The sequence below is a fragment of the Brassica napus genome, chromosome C5 (assembly GCF_020379485.1).
Source record: "Brassica napus cultivar Da-Ae chromosome C5, Da-Ae, whole genome shotgun sequence".
Taxonomy (NCBI): Eukaryota; Viridiplantae; Streptophyta; class Magnoliopsida; order Brassicales; family Brassicaceae; genus Brassica; species Brassica napus.
Window position 1 is genome coordinate 3274722 of NC_063448.1, and position 18913 is coordinate 3293634.

Sequence of the window (18913 nt, forward strand, 5' to 3'; positions counted from 1 at the left end):
ATCAATGAGGTTCATTTATATAAAGATTACAAGATGAAAGATAAATGGAAAGTATCCAAAACCTAAATTTACTAGGATTAGGAAAACTACTAATACATAATAAATGATAGGAAAAGGAATTTTCCAACCTTTGTGGCCCCGTATCTCTCCTCTCTCTAGGATTCGACCATCTCTCTATCTTCTAGGTATTGGACCGGTCTTGGACCGGACCTAATTAATGGCAATCCATTCCATGATTTATAACATCAGTTTAATATTTAGTTTTATAAAAAATTAAATTATTGACTTAAATACAAATTTAAATTAGGATTATAAATTATAAAACATTAATATCATGTTGATAATCAATGTATTATTTTTTTATGTTTATTTTTTTATTTATGGGAAATAAATTTTGGATCAAAATATTTTTTATAATCTATACTATTATTTGAGAAGTGAAAGTGCTTAGTTGTCATCTTTCCATAATTTTAGGATAAGTCATTAGTTTAATTAATATTTTTATTTAAAATTATATATATGTATTTGAGAAGTAAAAGTGCTTAGTTGTCATCTTTCCATAATTTTAGGATAAGTCATTAGTTTAATTAATATTTTTATTTAAAATTATATATATGTGTGTATATATATATCTATATGTATTTATCATGATATTTAAGATATTCAATAAACATTAAACCATTCTACCGATATATATACTATTATTTTGAAAATATATTTAATATATATATATATATATATATATATTTATCATGATATTTAGGACATTTAATTAATAAATATATATTAACAACTGATATTAACAATATCTACCGATAATATCATATACGTTTAGATTAAAGGTAAATATTGATCCAAATACATATAATTACAATATTAAAGTTTAGATTAAAGGTAAAGCATCATTGAAAATATGTAGTAAAATATAAATTATATACTTATGTTAAGTATTTTTTATATATTTAATATTAAACAATCGTATGGAAACAATTCCCGATTAATATATCGTCTAAGGGGAAGAAGTATTCGTCAACGTAAGACTCTTTTGTAGTGCCACCGGAGGTAGAGAGACATTCGTAACGCCGCCGAGTTCGTTTTTTCATCATAGCTTTAAACGCCATTGGAATAAAACCATCCATTGAATACTATTATTAGGGTTGACTTGTTATGTGTGTATGATTGTTGAAGGAAGAAGAATGAAACAAAGAACAAGAGGAGAAGAAGAAGAAGAAAGTGGTTTTGTTGTTTTTTATGTGGGGGAAGTTGGGAGGTTTATGGTTTGGGTAGTGGTTTTGTTGATCACACACACTCACACACAGCTGCCATCAATTTCTGGCGTCTATCTTTCTTTTCCTTATATATATTTCTATTATCCAGTCTACTTCAACAGCCATGACGTGGAGGTTCTCAAGCGTACCACCGGCTTTCCCATGCTTACCAAGGTCACACTCAATCCCTAGTTTTCTTGCAATCTCATAGTGACGATTCTAATATCTCTCTCTCTCTCTCTCTCTACCTTATAGGATAAGCTACGCGAAAGAAATGTTTTCGATACGCTAAGAGACGATTTTGTGGCTTGTTTCGGGCAATGGAACTTCGAACCAGCGGATCTAAACATCACTGAAGAAAGCTCTGTCCACATCTGGCATGGGAAGGAAGACAAAGTCGTCCCGTTTCAACTTCAAAGATGCATTCTCCAGAAGCAGCCTTTGATCAACTACCACGAGATCCCTCAAGGCGTACATCTCATCGTCCACTACGACGGCACTTGCGACGCGATTCTACGCTCTCTATTGCTCGGTGAAGAACACAAAATGTACAAACCAGTTCTTGATTCTTGATTCAAAAGTGTGACAATGACATTTACATTAATGTATATAAACTCTGTGTTTTGAATGAAGTAAATGGATTAGCAAAAGTTGTACAAAATGATAAGCAGATGATCAGATACTACTCGGATTATTATCGTTATCACTGATCAGACGATCGAAACGTCGTGAATCGTTTGAAACGAGCCTCAACAGATCAACCGCCTTCTTCCTTCCTTTATTACTCCCGCTCTCAGCAACGTACACGATCCCTTCCATAGCTCCTTCATCCGCACCAGACGCAACCGCAGACGCAACTTCCGAACGCGCTTCGTCTCCGCCGCACCTCGCTAAATTCAAAAGCGCGCTGACCGCGTTCTCCTTGATCCGAAGGCTCGAGCCGGTGCACGGATCCAGCAGATCCGCCAGCACGCTGGCTCCGGAGACTCTCCTCATCCCTTCCTCGCTCTCCTCGCACCCGGCGACCTGCGCCATAACCGCCGTCGCGTCCTCCACGATCCCGCACCGCGAGTCCTTCACGATGAGGGAGAAGAGCGCCGGGATCGCGCCGAGGGAGATCATCGTTGATCTGTTCGCCGGGCAGAGAGCGACGGCGAAGAGCGCCTTGAGCGCGTCTTTGATCGATCTCGGGTGCGAGTCTTGGTACCTGATGACGTGGATGAGAGAGAAGATGATGTCTCGCTTCGATCCGACGACGGGGCGGTAAGACTCCTCCGCGATCAGGAGGCTGTAGATCGCGGCGGCGGAGGATTGGACCGCGGCGGGGGAGGTGGTGGTGTCGTGGTGGCGGAGCGCGTGGGAGAGCGCGTCGAGTAATCCGCGCGAGGACATGAGGGGTTCGCGGGAGGTGATGGAGAGGTTGAGGAGGGTCGCGGCGGCGTTTTCCTGGGAGGAGGGGGAGGAGGAGTATAGAGTCTCGGCGAGGTAGGGGATGGCTCCGGCGTCGGCGATGATGGGACGGCTTTCGGGGTCTTGTTTGGAGATGAGCCTGAGCTCGGCTAGAGCGGCGGCTCTGGTCTGCTCGGAGACGGAGCTGAGCTTGGAGACGATGGTTTCTATCGTTCTGCGCTTTGCTGTTTCCATGGCGATGCGATCAATCTCTCTCTCTGTATTACTTACAAAAGCTAGTTTGACCTTTGTTGAACGAAGTCACTTCGAATTAGCTAAGAAGTTGGAATAGTATTATTAACAAAGAACGAAAGAGTAACAAAAGAGAGTCGTCGTCCTTGGAAATCGAATGTTGTACTTATCCAGGTGATGTACTTTTTCTTACAAGACATCTCGTATAAAAAATATAAGAAAAATGACTATAGTGTTAATTAGATAATTTTAAAAATAGAATTTTTTTTTGTGTGCGATATCATATAAATAATGATCCGTCCAGTTAACAAAAATCATGATTATTTTATGCGTAATTTTTTTTATTTTGAAAATTTCTTTAAAATTATATTAAATTTTACATATTTTAATAAGAATATTTTCAATATCTTTACCTTTTTATTTGAAATGCAACTCAATATTTTTTAAACAATTATAACAAAATAGTTAAAAAATATTATTAGAATTTGTTTGAAAAATATGAAAATTACATTTTAAATTAAAATTATCCTAAAATATGATAAGTTTTGATGTAAACGAAAACTCAAATTATGTCAAAATAATTATATTCAATGATAATAACAATTTTAACTGATTATTTTTTAAAAAAATACATTTACAAAAATATTGTTTGAAAGAAAATTCATTTATCTTTCAAATATAAAATGAAAATATTATAATTAAATAATAAAAAATATAAATAAAAACTATAAATTTAGCAAATGACAACTGAGTTATATTATGCTAAAATTTTCTTTCTAACAATTTATCAAATGACAAATTAGTTATGAGCAAATAATACCATATAATTTTTAAAAACATAGCCATTCTTAAATATTTTTTGAATAAATAATTATTTTTAAATTTAATCAACTAAAAATAATATCCGTACAATTGTGTGAGTCAAATTCTAGTTTTATTGATGCATGTTATATATTAGTGCTGCATGTTTTAGGTAACATTTTAATGATGCACGTTTTTAAAAATCTCCATTATTAAAATTATAGATTTTAAAAATTATGCACGTAAAGATAACTCATGAGTTTTTTTGTTGATTAAATGACATTATGTCCAAATTTATTTAAGGATATTTCATTAAGGTAACTGAAAAAGACAAACAATAAAATATGAAGTTTAAATTCATTTAAGCATATTTCATTAATGTAACTGAAAAGACAAGTAATAAATTAGGCAGTTTTATTCGTTTTAGTATATTTCATAAATGCAACTGAAAAAGACAAGTAAAAAAAATTAATGAAGTAAGAACATTTTCAAATGGGTACTTCTCTTTTAATAATATAGATTATGATCCGAAGAGTAACCACATGATCTGAAGAATGATTGATATCATGTAAAGAGATGGCTTAACTCTCATCCTACCACTTTTGATACATTCATTGATAAACACATCTGAGACCCAATGTTCCTCTAAAAGAAAAAGAATGTCCGGTCACCAATCATTCAGTCTTTTTTATCAAATTGCAGACATAATATGACAAAATAGATGAATGCATAACAAAGTCAATTTTTTTTTATAAGAAAAAAAAAGTCAAGACATAAGTGCTGAACTAAACAACGTGCGGAGACTGATCCACTTAACACACAAAAAGCACAAAAAAACATAGTAATAGTACTCGGATAAATCACTGATTAACGAGTGGTCGAAGAAGAGCGGATGCCACGTTTCCTGTAGACATCGATCCCCAAACGCCAGGCTCCGCAAACACCTAAACGTTTCTTGAGCAGTGCAAATCTCTTCTTGTCTTTTTTTTTCTTCTTCTTCTCCTTCTCCTCAGAAAAGCTCCAATGCTTACCTTGGAAAGTCAATGATCGTGAAGACTCATCGTAGACCCGTCTAATGATGGCTTTGCGGTAACACGGCTCACCAAGCCGATCCTTGGCCAAGTCTTTGTATACCATGTAGACGACAACGCTCTTGGAGTCGAGTCTCGGCGGATCCGCATCACTGAGACTTCGAATGGCCACTTGCTCAATGTAGAAATCAGAGAGTTGGCTCTGCAAAAAAAAAAAGACAATAGAAAATTTCATGATCGGCAATAATCAATAGAACAAACAACAATGCAAAAAAAATAAAATACAACTTACGTCAGTCATACCCCTATCGCAGGTACTGTGTGCAAGATCCAAATACAAACGAACCCAATCAGTGTTTCGCAGCTCGTGTTCATTCAACTACAAAAGTCAATGAAAACACACATGAATAGGGGAAATAAAAATTGTGTTTGATAGGTGTTAATTGAATTGTATTTACCGTGTAAAAACGCCGCTGGGCAAACATCTCTGAGGAGGGCCAGCGAGGCAGAGGACTACATGTGTAGGTTGGTCGGCAAAGTCGAGGCTGCTCCTCTGAACATCGGGGTCTAGCTATGTGGACCGAGATATCCAGACGACCGATGCGGTTTTCACTAACAAGCGCATGGAAAGGGAGCGTACGACCAGAATCTGGACAGTCTGCAAACAGGGAGAGGTAGTACCGGGCAGCCCCGGAAGTCATACCCCTGTTGTAACTTTGTAAGAGAGAGAACCGGTAGTTAGTCCCCTGAAACAAAATAATTTCAATGAATTAGAAAGGAATTGATAAAGAATGATGTAAAACAATTGAAAACAGGATTATTACCTCCAAAAAATTGTAACGATGAAGTCCCAGCTGGGCATAAACCTTAACAAACGCTTTATTTGAAGGGTGCCAGTACCGCGCGTGCTCAAAGTGTCTCAACCGATAAGATGAGATTGGACCAACAGTGGGTAAATCAAAACCCTAATTAATTAAGGAGAAAATTATCATTTAGGTTAGCTTCTAAATCAAGAGAAAAAAACTAATGGATTCAGGTTAAGACTTACGTCAAATTGGCAGGGATGATCCCTCCTTGAAGAGTCTCCTCGCAAATCGGTACTCATCATCTCCCTTAGATTCACAAACAAACAAACTTTTCAATCAAGCTTAACCCTTATAAAAACTCGCTCAGAACTAGAGCACAACTGAGTCGAAGAATAAACTTACCGACCGGGGACGTCGTATTCATCATCGGTAGTGACGGCAATCTCGTCAAGCGTAATCATTGGAGTATCCCTATCCTCGTTACCTCCGGTCTCTTCCAGGGCTCTGTTCTCCTGCTCGGGTTCGTTGGTCGACATGCAGAGAAACCTATTTTTGACGTGAAACTAAAGAATAAAATGTATGTTTGTACCTGAGAAGTCCATTATATATATAGGGAATTACCCGTCATAGAATAATGGAAAGAGTACAAATCATAATCTAATAAGGAAAAGGTAAGATGTCGATTCTCTGTCTCTCTCCTCACGGTCGACTCTCTATCTCTAGCATTGGGCCGGTTATGAACCGGACCGGTTATGGACATCCACAATATGATTTATAACACTCTCCCTTGGATGCCATAACCGTACAGAGATTGTAATACGCTTTAGATGTTGCCTCATTAAAACCTTATCAGGAAAATCCAGTGGGACAAAACCATGGTAAAGGAAAAAGAGTACAACACGTATTACTCTCCCTGTTCTGAACAACTCGCGGCTGGCTTCATGAACATCCAAGATCTCCGAATGGTTTGAAGATGTGACCGCGATCGTCTGCTTCATGGAACGCCATGATATGGCTGTTCCACCATGTGTGAAAACATAGTCTGTCTGTGATCGAGCATTGTGTGGATCCGAAAGATAACATGCATCAGCAAAATCAACTAAACCTTATTTGTTTTGGTTAGCATAAAATAAACTCAAGTCTTTCGTTCTTTGCAGGTAACGAAGAACATGTTTAATCCCGTTCATGTGCCTTTGGGCTGGACAAGAGGTTAATCTAGACAATAGATTCACCGCAAAACATATATCTGATCGTTGTGACTAGCCAGATACATCAAAGCTTCTATGGCACTGAGATATGGCACTTCAGGACCAAGGACATCTTTATCGTCCATCTTAGGACGGAACGGATCAGTGTCCAGGCCGAGGGACCTCACGACCATGGGGCTAGATAATGGGTGAGACTCGGCCATGTTGAATCTCTTGAGTATTTTTTCTGTACATGTCATTTGATGCACAAGGATTCCATCTCTTATGTACTCAAGCTGTACTTAAGATATTCAACTGTTTGAGAGATTTCTCCAGAGGCTCCTAGGATATTTAAATCATCAACATACACTGCTATGATCTCAAAGCCCTGGCCGAATTTCTTTATAAAGATACAAGGGTTGATCAGATCATTCTTATATCCCTCTTTCACTAAGTACTCACTTAGTCGATTGTACCACATTCAGCCTGATTATTTCAATCCATAAAGTGATTTATTTAACTTTATACAGTGTTGTTCTTGAGTATTCGATTTGTTTTTCAACTCTATACCCTCTGGTACTTTCATATAAATCTCATTATCCAGTGGACCATATAAGTATGCAGTTACAACATCCATTAACCGCAAGTCTAATTTTTCTCTTATAGCCAGACTTATCAGGAATCTAAAAGTAGTAGCATCCACCACAGGGGAATATGTTTCCTCATAATCGATTTCTGGTCTCTGTGAGAATCTTTGTGCAATAAGCCGTGCTTTATATCTCACGACCTTGCCGTGTTCATTTCTTTTCCTCACAAAGACCCACTTATAGCCGACTGGTTTAACATCATATGGTGTCCGGACTATTGGTCCAAAGACATCTCTCTTCTTTAAAGAGTTTAACTCCACGTTTATAGCTTCTTTCCATTTGATCCAATCTGATCGTTGAGTGCACTCATAAATAGACGTGGGTTCATGATCCTCATCAAATTCATAAGTTCAAGTGCTACCTTGTATGCAAATATATCATCAATGTCGACATTCTTTCTGTTCCATTGTATCCTAGACAAGACATAGTTTATTGAGATCTCATTATTATCAGGACCTTCAGTACCTTGAATCTTGGCGTCCCTAGAATCAGTATTAGATACATCAGGGCCGGCCGCATCTAAGATCTTATGATCGGCCGCGATCGCTATTAGAGTTTTGGGATCGGCCGCGATTAAGCCCGGGATTTAGGAACGGCCGCGGTCGTGTCTAGGGCTTCGACAACCGCGGTTTCATTCTCTGCACCTTTCTTAGTTTTCCGAGGGCTCTTATCTTTGGAACCTATTGGTCTACCACGTTTCAAACGTTGTCTAGACTCTGTAGCAACTTGATTGTGTCCCTCTTGAACATCAATTCTGATTGGTGCATTAGCAGCTGGTATATATGACTTAGTCACTGTTTTCGGGTCAGCAAAGGAATCTGGCAGTTGATTAACTAGCTTTTGTAAATGTATAATCTTTTGGACTTCTAAATCACATTCATGAGTCTGAGGATCTTGCCAAGATAAGGATGTTTGATTCCATGTAATCTTTTTTTTACCAGCTTATTGCTATCTCCCCCTAATGTTGGATGTTCGGATTCATCAAAGTGACAATCCGCATACCTGGCCTTAAATAAATCACCCGTAGTTGGCTCAAGGTATTTTATAATCGTGGGGAAATCATATCCAACATATATCCTCATCCTTCTTTGAGGTCCCATCTTAGTTCTCTGTGGTTGTGCAATTGGTACATAGACGGCACAACCAAATGTCTTAAGCTGGGATATGTCTGGCTCATGACCCGTAAGCAATTGTGATGGGGAATATTTATGTTCACTAGACAGTTTAATACGAATCAGTTCGGCCACATGCAAGACCATGTGTCCCCAAGCTGTGGCCAGAAGCTTAGACCTCATAAGCAATGGTCTAGCTATTAGCTGAATTCGTTTTATGAATGATTCGGCCAAGCCGTTCTGTGTATGTACATGTGCCACGGAGTGTTCCACACTTACCTCCATGGACATACAATAATCATTAAACGCTTGGGACGTGAACTCACCAGCATTGGTCTCTATCATTCCTACCTTAGCATAGTAAAAGGCCAGTAGAGAGCGCATGTATAGACTCTAGGACTTTCTTATAGCCTTGGACAATCTCTATGATCTGAAGGAACTCTTTGTTTCCTTCGCCCTTAGTCTCAATATGAAAGCGATTCATTCAAATGTCTTTAAAGCTCAATAAGCTTTTCTTAGAGCTGTGTGAATACAATGCATCAGATATCTCTAGATGCGTACCTTTAGGCAACATGATGTTAGCCTGGTCGTAGCCCTCTATGAGACTGGCTATACCCGGAATGATACTTTAGAGACTTCATATAAAATCATTCATTTATTATGTTTAATAAAACAGGTTCAAAGAAAACAAAACATGGAAAAACACCAAAGCAAAGAACACAAAAATTTAGAACACAAATGTCGAAATCAACTTCAATCTTTTAAACAATCTGAAGTTTCATAATCCATAAGATCATCTTGGTCATGATTGAAATCATCTTCACCATCTTGATATGTCATGTGGACTTCAGGATTCTTCCCTTTCAAACACTCTTGGTAGAGGTCAACGAGATGTTTGGGAGTCCTACATGTCTTAGCCCAATGATTATCCATACCACATCTATGGCACACGGATTTGGTCGAGTTTTGTGGCTTGAAAGATGTACCACGGCCTCCATAGGAGCCACGGCCATATGAGTTGCCTTCGCCTCGACCAAACGAGTTTCGGTCTCGACCACCACGTCCATGCCATTTTCCACAACCACAGTTGTGTTGGCTATCACTCTGGACATGGTTCGACTCTTTCTTAGCATTTACGGTCGCATGTGCCTCAGATAATGGATTTGTTCCATGTGGTCTCAATTCACTGTTTCTCATCAACAGTTCATTGTTCTGCTTAGCGAGCAAAGACAAGAGATCAGATTAGCATAAGTTGTGAAGCCCTTCTCACGGTACTGTTGTTGTAACAACACATTGCTTGTGTGGAAGGTGGAAAATGTTTTCTCAAGCATATCTTTATCCGTTATATTCTCACCACACAGTTTCAATTTTGAAACTATTTTAAACAGGACCGAGTTATACTCGTCCACGGACTTGAAGTCCTGGATTCTAAGATTCCTCCATTCATACATAGCCTTTGGTAATAACACCGTTCTCTGGTGATCATATCTCATTTTCAACTCTGTCCAAAGGTCTAAAGGATTCTCAATAGTCAAATACTGATCTTTGAGACTCTCAATAAGATGATGGCGTATAATTAATATAGCTTCATATCTATCTTTCTCACTTGCATTATTGCCCTCGGTGATACATTCACCGAGTCCCTTAGATTTTAAGATGATCTTAGCATCAAGTGACCATTGCAAGTAATTATCTCCAGAGAGACTTAGAGTAGCAAAATCCAAGTTGTTGATTTTCGACATCTGAAATCATATGTTTCATAATTTAGATTTAAAAGTGTTCAAGCGAATGCGATCAATATGCTCAAGCAATCCGGATTCTAGGTTTGATGCAAATAGGTCATTTGTATATGATGCATACATGTTCAATCTTAGCATTCAGATTCTATATGCAATCAGTTCGTACTATTATGCATGCATGATGTAAACAAGCCGCACGGCTACAATCTTAGCAAACGGTTTCAATGCAATCAATACAATGGTTATTCGTTTTCAATCTTAGCAAACGGTTTTCTAAGAGTTCAATGTGTAATTGCAATCAAACAGTTGAGCAATGCAACAATTAGGGTTCATTCGAGAATGTATGAAAACTATCAATACTAGCCGGATCATTATCAAGACGAGAGTGCGTAAATCAATTAACCTAGCTAGCGATTCTATTTCAATTCAGACATTCGGTTTTAATCAATCAAACAAGATAGTATTCGAATTTAATTTCAAGACATTAGGGTTTTGATCAAACAATCAACACGACTTCAATTTGAAAATTATTCAATCAGTTTTATCAATTCAAACAACCAAATTCAAGAATGAGATTATCAATCCTAGCATTCGATTTCTATGTAATCAAATTCAATACGGTTTTAATTAATCAAGGCTAGCATACTATATCTAAACATACAATCATTCAAACAATCAATTTCGATCTCAAAGATTAATTAGGGTTTGGATAAAATCGATTATGCATTAGCTTTAGGGTTTTAATCGATTTCATGCATAGCATGCATTATGCATGTATGCGGCTACAGGTATTAGGAAAACGATTTTGATCATTAGATCATTGGGGTTTTGAGATTCAAAACCATTAAGGTTTCGATTCTAATTGATCAAACAATCAATCTCGATTAGGGTTTGGGGTATCGAACTTATGATTATGAGCTTCGATTTACTCATTGAGGTTTTGATCTATTACCCTATGGTTTTGATTTCAACATTAGATCATACTATTAGGGTTTGTAGTTTTATGGTTTCGATTCTTATCAAACAATCAAATTCGATTATGGGTTCTCTTTAAGGTTTCGAATTACCTTAACCTCAATTAGAATTGAATGGACCACCAAAGAGATGAACCGCGAGCTGGAACTGATCGGAACGCGAGCTGATGTTGTCGCAAGCTGTCTGATTGCTGAGATCGGGAACGTGAGCTGTCCAACGTGCTGATTGATATCTTGTGAATTTACATGTTTTTAACTTCTTATTCTTGCATGGTTTGGTCATTTGGAGCATCATTTAGGCACATTTAGGTTGCATATCATTGCATTTGTACATATCAGGTGTTGGAGAGCACCATGGATGAGTTAGAGGACCATTGGTGGGATTTTGAGTGCAATTGGAGTCCAAAAGAAGTGTTAAAAGTGATCATTGAGCGATCTCCCTATCAGAGCGACCTCACGCAGCGAGGTAGCGTACCCGCTCCATATGTAGAGCGACCTGGTGGAGCGGGGTCTGTAGCTCGCGCGTGTTATGAAGAAACGAAGCAAAACATTTGGAGCGGGGTTTGGCAGCGAGGTGGCGTACCCGCTCTGAAGCCAGAGCGTGAAAGATGAACACGGATGAAGGCCTTAAAAATCTCTTATGAAGCTCAAAATTTGTGGAGACACCGGAAATTGAGTTAGCTTTCCAATAGAAGTGGTTTCAAGTCATTTGAAGCTGTATTGGATAAGTTATGATCGATTTACTATAGGTGTATCAATCCTTGCCGGGGACCACTTGAAAGTTGATGGGATTAACCAACTTCCCACTTTCTTCCACCCACCTTTCCTTTGCACGATTTTTCCTACTTTTCTGTATAATATCTGCTTTCTTTTTATCAAAAGAGTGGGGAAGAAACATGATTATCCAACTTTGTAATAATTTAACTTGTCAAAACTCTCTCTCTTTGAAATATCATTGTTCTTAGTGTTCTTGAGCTGTTCTTCAATTGTTCATCATCTGTTCTTGAGTTTTAATTTCGTTTTGCTTGTTTAAATCCTTGTTTATCTTTATTCTCTGTTGTATCTACTTGAATATGCTTCAATCTATTATGAGATTAAGTGTTTTCATGGAGATTAGTGAGTAGTTTCCTTAAGAATTCATGGGTTAGGGAGATTAGAGTAACTTAGTGAAGATCTATGGTGTTATTGTATTAGATCCTTGTATGAACTTGCTTGTTGAGTATTCTTAATGCTTGTTTAGTCTTGATCACTCTAAACCTGATTTCTAAACACTTCTCATCAGACATGATTAGATGAAGTGTTTGAATCAACTCAACTAAGCTCTAGTGAGATTAGCCAAGGACACTTGATGTTAAAATTGCTAGATAGTTATTGAACTTGAACTTAAAGATTGCTTGATTGAATTAAGCCAAAGACATTTGATGTTTAATGATTTCTAAGCAAATGGGCATTTACCTAGACATAGGACTTGTCTAGAATTGTGTTTAGACTTAAGAGATTACTTTGATTGAAAGCTTGTCACCTAGATTGGATTTTAGTTACTTGAAATCAATTCCCTTAGCCCATGGATTCACTTGTCTAAATTGATCAAAACCTTGTTGTATTGCTCTGTTTGCTATTGTTACTTGTCACACACTCACAACTATTGAATCCGCTTAGCTTAAGAAATGACTTGTATTCTCACTGATTCACATCACTAGGACTGGTTCGACATTCACTCAACCCCCCTATACTACAACATTTGCAATAGGTAGAAAAACCTATTATCACTGATCGGGTCGCGAGCTGTCCGCGAGCTGTCTGAGATCGTCTTGTTTGCGAGCTGAGGTTGAACAAGCCGAGATCGTCTGAGCTAGGATCAGGAACGCCTTGAGCTGAAGCTGATCGGGAACAAATTGCAAACAAGGATCGAGATGTAAGGTTTCGCGATCGGGATTGGGATGGTTCGCCGGTAAAGATGTTCGCCGGTTAGGGTTAGGGTTTTAGGCGGTTTGTTTTAGCTTAGGGATTTAGATTCTATCGTGCTGATAACGTGTTGTGAAACTTGAGAATGAAATCTATGTTTCTGTATTATTCATAAACATAAGAAGCCCTTTATATATAGGAAATTACACCGTCATAGATTAATGGAAAGACTAAAGAAATGAAATATAAATATAGAAAGAGTACAAATCATAATCTAATAAGAAAAAGACAAGATGCCGATTCTCTCTCTCTCTCCCTCTCCTCACGGTCGTCTCTCTCTAGCATTATTTATAACAATTTTCTTATAATCGGAGTTTATAGCACGTCGAATTTGAAGATAAAAATGGGCTTACTTCTTATTAATAAATTTTTAGGCCCCGGCCTTGTTGTCGAGGCTTTCCAAAATATATACAAGTAAACACAATCTGTTATAAACGTAAAAAGAATCAAGCGTCAATATTTATGGCCGAAACTTTTGACATTATAAACGTTGTGGAGCCCACTGTCACTATGCATACACAGTAACTTCACTTTTTCATTTCTATATAAACGATCGTTTCGATCGTTTGTAATACACAATTCCTTCTCCTTCTAATAACAAATCTTCTCTTGTTATCAGTGTTTATCTTCTCCAACAGGTATAAATTTTTACTCTTATTTAAATTTCTCAATACTATAAAATCATAAGTTATTTTATAACTCGTTATCAGCACGATCACTCTGCGATTCGGTAAAATTTATTTGTATCATTTATACCCTGTTATAATGGTCGGTATACCGCCTCTACTATTATTTATATCATGTTATAATGGCCGGAATACCGCCTATATTATTTACTAGTAATTTAATTTATTTATTGGTTGGCCGAGCCGTCTTATATTATGTTTATTATTTATTGGTCGGCCGAGCGGCCTTATATTCTGTTTATTATTTATTGGTCGGCCGAGCCGCCTTATATCTTGTTTGTTATTAATTGGTCGGCCGAGCCGCCGTATAATTTATTTATTATTCTGCATTGATCGGCTGAGCCGTCGCATGATTTGTTGTCATAACATAAATATTTCATTGCCATAATTTTTACTTTTATGAAATTTTATAGATTTGATTGACTGTTTAATACGATATTTTTAGACTGATTTTTAGTACACTCGATTTAACCCCAACGGTCACAAAGAAATTTTTTCAAAAATTTCCCCTTTCTCCAACGATCATGAACAGTAATTTTCATCTATAAATACAACTCATTTTCACTCCATTTCATCATCCAAAACATTTCATCTTCTCTCGAAAAAAAAAAAAAATTTCAAATCGCTCTCCTCCGATTTTTCATTTCAAGAAAGATGATTCGCGCACTTTTGTTTTTATGTGCCATTTTTATTTGTGTTTCTATTTATGGTTTATTCGTTGGAGAATTTACTCAGAGTGAATTTAAGATGAATATCGGTTTAATTTTCTTTACATCGCTTCTCCTTGTAATTGCGTGTATTATCAATATAAATGGTTCGTTTTAAAATTACGAAATTCTAATAAAATATTTTATTTTGTGTTTTCAGAAATACAAATGGCAAACATCGAGAAACTCCAGTTCCCGGCCCTAAAAATAACTGGCGAAAATTACGTCGGATGGGTCACAAACGTGAAACCATATCTGGTGATGAAAAAGATAACCGAAACAATTGTAATCGGTAACAAATCACCACCCGAACATATAGCCGAAGCGATAATCTTCCTGAAGAAGCATTTAGATGAAAATCTAACGCACGACTATGCAAACGTCGAGGACCCAGCTGAACTGTGACAAACTTTAAAAGAAATGTTCAATAACCAGAGACAAATCAACCTCCCTCACGCTCTAGAAGAGTGGAAAAATCTGAGGTTCCAAGATTTTCAAAAGGTTGAGGATTACAATTCCGCTGTCCTGAGGATAGTTGCACTCCTGAAGTATTGTGGTAATCCTGTCTCTGAGGCAGAAATGATGAATAAAACATATATCACTTTCCACAAACAGCTTCACTTCTTGCCCGAAATTTACAGAAAAGGCGGGTACACGAGATTTTCTGAACTGATGGTTGCGCTCATGTTAGCTGAAAAGAACAATGAGCTCTTGATCAAAAACCACAATTCCTGACCTACGGGAGCCAAAGCATTCCCTGAAGTGAATGCTACGGCGATAGAAAATTCGGAAAGGAGAAACCAGGCCAATCGAGGTCATGGCCGCCGTTTCAACAACAAACGTGGAAAAACTTACAATCCCAAATGGAGGGGATCTAACAAGTGGGTTAGACCCGGGCAAGTTTCCAAGGGTAAAGAAACTCAAGAGGATACCACCCAGAAGCGTGAGACAGTGTGTTACAGATGTGGTTGTAAAGGACATTGGTCCCGTACCTGTCGTACTCCTTCACATCTCTGTAAGTTATATCAAGAGTCCACGAAAGACAAAGCTAAAGAAGTGAACCTCACTGAAAATTTTGAAGGGACATCGTACCTCGATGCCTCCGACTTCGCTAATGAGCTGGACTAGATTACTCCTGAAGAGAGCCGAAATGCTTATAATAAGACTATTGAATAGTTTTCAATATTGTCATGTATAATTATTACATTTCCTGTTTTAAACAAATAATGATGTTTTAACATCTCCTTAATGTATAATTATTGTGTTTTTCCTTATATGAATGAATTTTATGTTTCCTTTTATATTTATGACAATTTCAGAAATGGATCAGTATGCTAATGGAGCAAAATCTAAGAAACGGATTTGTGAAATATGCATACCAGATAGTGGAACGACGCACACTATTTTGAGACAAAAGAGATATTTCTCTGATATAAAACCGACAAGAATTGTCATCAATACAATATCAGGTCCTGCAGACATGATTGAAGGAACTGGTAAAGCAAACTTTACGTTGCCAAATGGAACAAAATTTTCCATAAATAATGCTCTATATTCTCCAAGTTCTAAAAGGAATTTGTTGAGTTTCAAAGACATATATCTTCGCGGATATGATACTCAGTCTGCAACCGAGGATGGAAAGAAATACATGTATGTAACTTCTGAGAAATGTGGCAGAAAACACATATTGGAAAAGTTTCCAGAGCTTCCTTCGGGGTTACATCATACTTATATCGATGAGATCGAATCAAATCTTGTAGTAGAACGGAACCCAGAATAGTTCACGTTATGGCATAATCGCCTTGGCCACCCAGGAACTACAATGATGCGTAAAATCATAGAAAGTTCACATGGTCATCCACTGAAAATCCAGGAGATTTCTCAAGGGAATAAAATGACATGTGTTGCATGTTCTCTAGGAAAATTAATCGTAAGGCCATCGCCAACCAAAATCGATAAAGAATCACCAAAGTTCCTTGAAAGAATTCAAGGCGATATATGTGGACCTATACACCCACCTTGTGGACCATTCCATTATTTTATGGTATTAATTGACGCATCCAGTAGATGGTCACACGTTTGTCTATTATCATCTCGAAATGTGGCATTTGCGAGATTTCTAACTCAGATAATCAAACTGCGAGCACAGTTTCCTGATTATACTATTAAAAGAGTTAGACTAGACAACGCTGGTGAATTCACATCCCAAGCATTCAATGACTATTGTATGGGAATGAGAATTGAAGTTGAACATTCAGTTGTTCATGTTCATACGCAAAATGGTTTGGCTGAATCTTTAATTAAGCATCTGCAATTGATTGCAAGACCATTGATCATGAGATCAAAACTTCCAACCTCTGTATGGGGACATGCCATTTTGCATGCAGAAGCACTCATTCGGATCAGACCGAGTGCATACCATAAGTATTCCCCACTACAGTTAGCGTTTGGTCGAGAACCAAACATTTCCCACTTTAGAATCTTTGGTTGTGCGGTATATGTGCCTGTAGCACCACCACAACGTACAAATATGGGACCACAAAGAAGATTGGAATATATGTTGGTTTTGATTCCCCATCAATTACAAGATACCTAGAACCACAGACTGGTGACGTCTTTACAGCACGTTTTGCTGATTGTCATTTTGACGAAAATGTATTCCCAGTTCTAGGGGGAGAAAACAAAAATGTTGGAAGTGATATAAAATGGAGTGTACCATCATTGTTATATCTTGATCCTCCCACTAAAGAGTCAGAACTAGAAGTTCGACGAATTATGCATTTACAGAGTATAGCTAACCAGCTACCTGATGCATTTGTAGATACCAAGACGGTAACTAAATCTCATATACCAGCTGCAAATGCTCCTGCTCGTATCAAAATGTCAAATGAACAAGAAAAGGAGGATGACACACGAGAGCCAAAAACACGCCTGAAGCGTGGTAGACCTGTTGGTTCTAAGGATAAGAATCCTAGGAAACAGAAGAAAACTGAAATATATGATGCACCCAAAATAGGAGAAAATATTTTGGAAGAAATAAATGATAAGGATTCTGATGAATCAGAGCATCATGAATCAGAGCATCATGAATCGAAAGATAATCATGAGATTTCTATTAATTACATCCATAATAAAAGGATATGGAATAGAAATGAACAAAATGACCTTGATGATGCTTTCTCATATATTGTGTCAAGTGAAATAAATGAAGAAATCGATAATCCAGAACCAAAATCTGTCTATGAATGTCAAAAGAGACAAGATTGGGAACAATGGAAAAATGCAATACAATCTGAACTTGATTCGCTTAATAAACGAAAAGTATTTGGATCTATTGTGCTCACACCTGCAGATGTGAGACCAGTTGGGTACAAATGGTTTTTCGTTCGAAAGCGAAATGAGAAAAATGAGATTACGAGATACAAAGCTCGTCTAGTGGCTCAAGGTTTTTCTCAAAGACCTGGAATCGATTACGAAGAAACGTATTCTCCAGTTATGGATGTCATCACATTTAGATTCCTGATGAGTCTAGCAGCTGATAAAAATCTAGAGATGCGTCTCATGGATGTTGTTACAGCTTATCTATATGGATCATTAGATACTGATATCTACATGAAAGTTCCTGATGGATTTAAAATGCCAGAAGCATTAAGTTCCAAACCTAAAGAGTTATGTGCAATAAAATTGCAAAGATCATTATATGGGTTAAAGCAATCTGGACGTATGTGGTATAATCGTCTCAGTGATCATCTAATAAAAGAAGGATATGTGAGTGATCCTATATGCCCATGTGTTTTCATCAAGAAAACAATATCCGGATTTGTAATAATCGCGGTATATGTTGATGATCTTAACATTATCGGAACTCAAAATGAAATACAAAAGGCATCAGACTATCTCAAGGGAGAATTTGAGATGAAAGATCTTGGACAGACACAGTATTGTCTTGGCCTACAAATAGAACATTCACAAAATGGTATATTTGTGCATCAATCCACATACACTAAAAGAGTGTTGAAACGATTTAACATGGATAAATCAACTCCTCTTAGCACCCCAATGGTTGTTAGATCACTTAATATTGAAAGTGATCTATTTCGACCACCTGAGGAGAAAGAAGAGATACTTGGTCCGGAAGTACCATATCTAAGTGCAATTGGAGCACTGAAGTACCTTGCAAATTGTACACGGCCTGATATATCATTTGCTGTGAATCTTTTGGCAAGATTCAGCTCATCCCCAACTCGAAGACATTGGAATGGGATTAAGCATGTTTTTCGTTATCTCCAAGGGACCATTGATTTAGGCTTGTTTTATCCTAAAAGTTCAAAAGGTCAAATGGTTGGTTT

The 18913-nt window shown here is 37.4% G+C and overlaps 3 protein-coding genes across 4 annotated transcripts in view; 1 reads left to right on the forward strand and 2 right to left on the reverse strand.

The window, feature by feature from the left end:
- Positions 1 to 18913, reverse strand: part of LOC106415516 (U-box domain-containing protein 4) — a 29784-nt gene that overhangs the window by 7842 nt on the left and 3029 nt on the right. The window contains exon 1 of one of the 2 annotated variants that reach the window (XM_013856257.3): positions 2045 to 3048. The exons of the other annotated variant lie outside the window; for it this stretch is intronic. Within the exon in view, the coding sequence (XP_013711711.1) occupies positions 2045 to 2912 (868 nt within the window). The 5' untranslated portion in view covers positions 2913 to 3048. Of the gene's footprint in view, positions 1 to 2044; positions 3049 to 18913 lie in introns of those variants that run through there. 2 annotated transcript variants of the gene reach the window in all.
- On the forward strand, positions 1041 to 1938 carry LOC106415520. The gene is made up of 2 exons (XM_013856262.3): positions 1041 to 1442; positions 1524 to 1938. The coding sequence occupies exons 1-2, from the start codon at positions 1176 to 1178 to the stop codon at positions 1839 to 1841; spliced, it is 585 nt and encodes a 194-aa protein (XP_013711716.3). The 5' UTR covers positions 1041 to 1175; the 3' UTR covers positions 1842 to 1938.
- On the reverse strand, positions 4433 to 6123 carry LOC106415519 (UPF0725 protein EMB2204-like). The gene is made up of 6 exons (XM_013856261.3): positions 5950 to 6123; positions 5790 to 5853; positions 5566 to 5706; positions 5200 to 5487; positions 5034 to 5120; positions 4433 to 4943 (listed from the first exon to the last, which is right to left on the reverse strand). Exons 1-6 carry the CDS (start codon positions 6081 to 6083, stop codon positions 4578 to 4580), a joined length of 1080 nt encoding a protein of 359 aa, XP_013711715.2. The 5' UTR covers positions 6084 to 6123; the 3' UTR covers positions 4433 to 4577.

Excerpts from the sequence above, each read along its gene's own strand:
- LOC106415520 (XM_013856262.3), top strand. The coding sequence starts at position 1,176 with ATGATTGTTGAAGGAAGAAGAATGAAACAAAGAACAAGAGGAGAAGAA. Across the intron at positions 1,443-1,523 it reads GCTTTCCCATGCTTACCAAG|GATAAGCTACGCGAAAGAAA; the intron begins GTCACACTCAAT and ends TCTACCTTATAG.
- LOC106415519 (XM_013856261.3), bottom strand. The coding sequence starts at position 6,083 with ATGTCGACCAACGAACCCGAGCAGGAGAACAGAGCCCTGGAAGAGACC. Across the intron at positions 5,707-5,789 it reads ATCATCCCTGCCAATTTGAC|GGTTTTGATTTACCCACTGT; the intron begins GTAAGTCTTAAC and ends TTAATTAATTAG. Across the intron at positions 5,121-5,199 it reads CCCAGCGGCGTTTTTACACG|TTGAATGAACACGAGCTGCG; the intron begins GTAAATACAATT and ends TGACTTTTGTAG.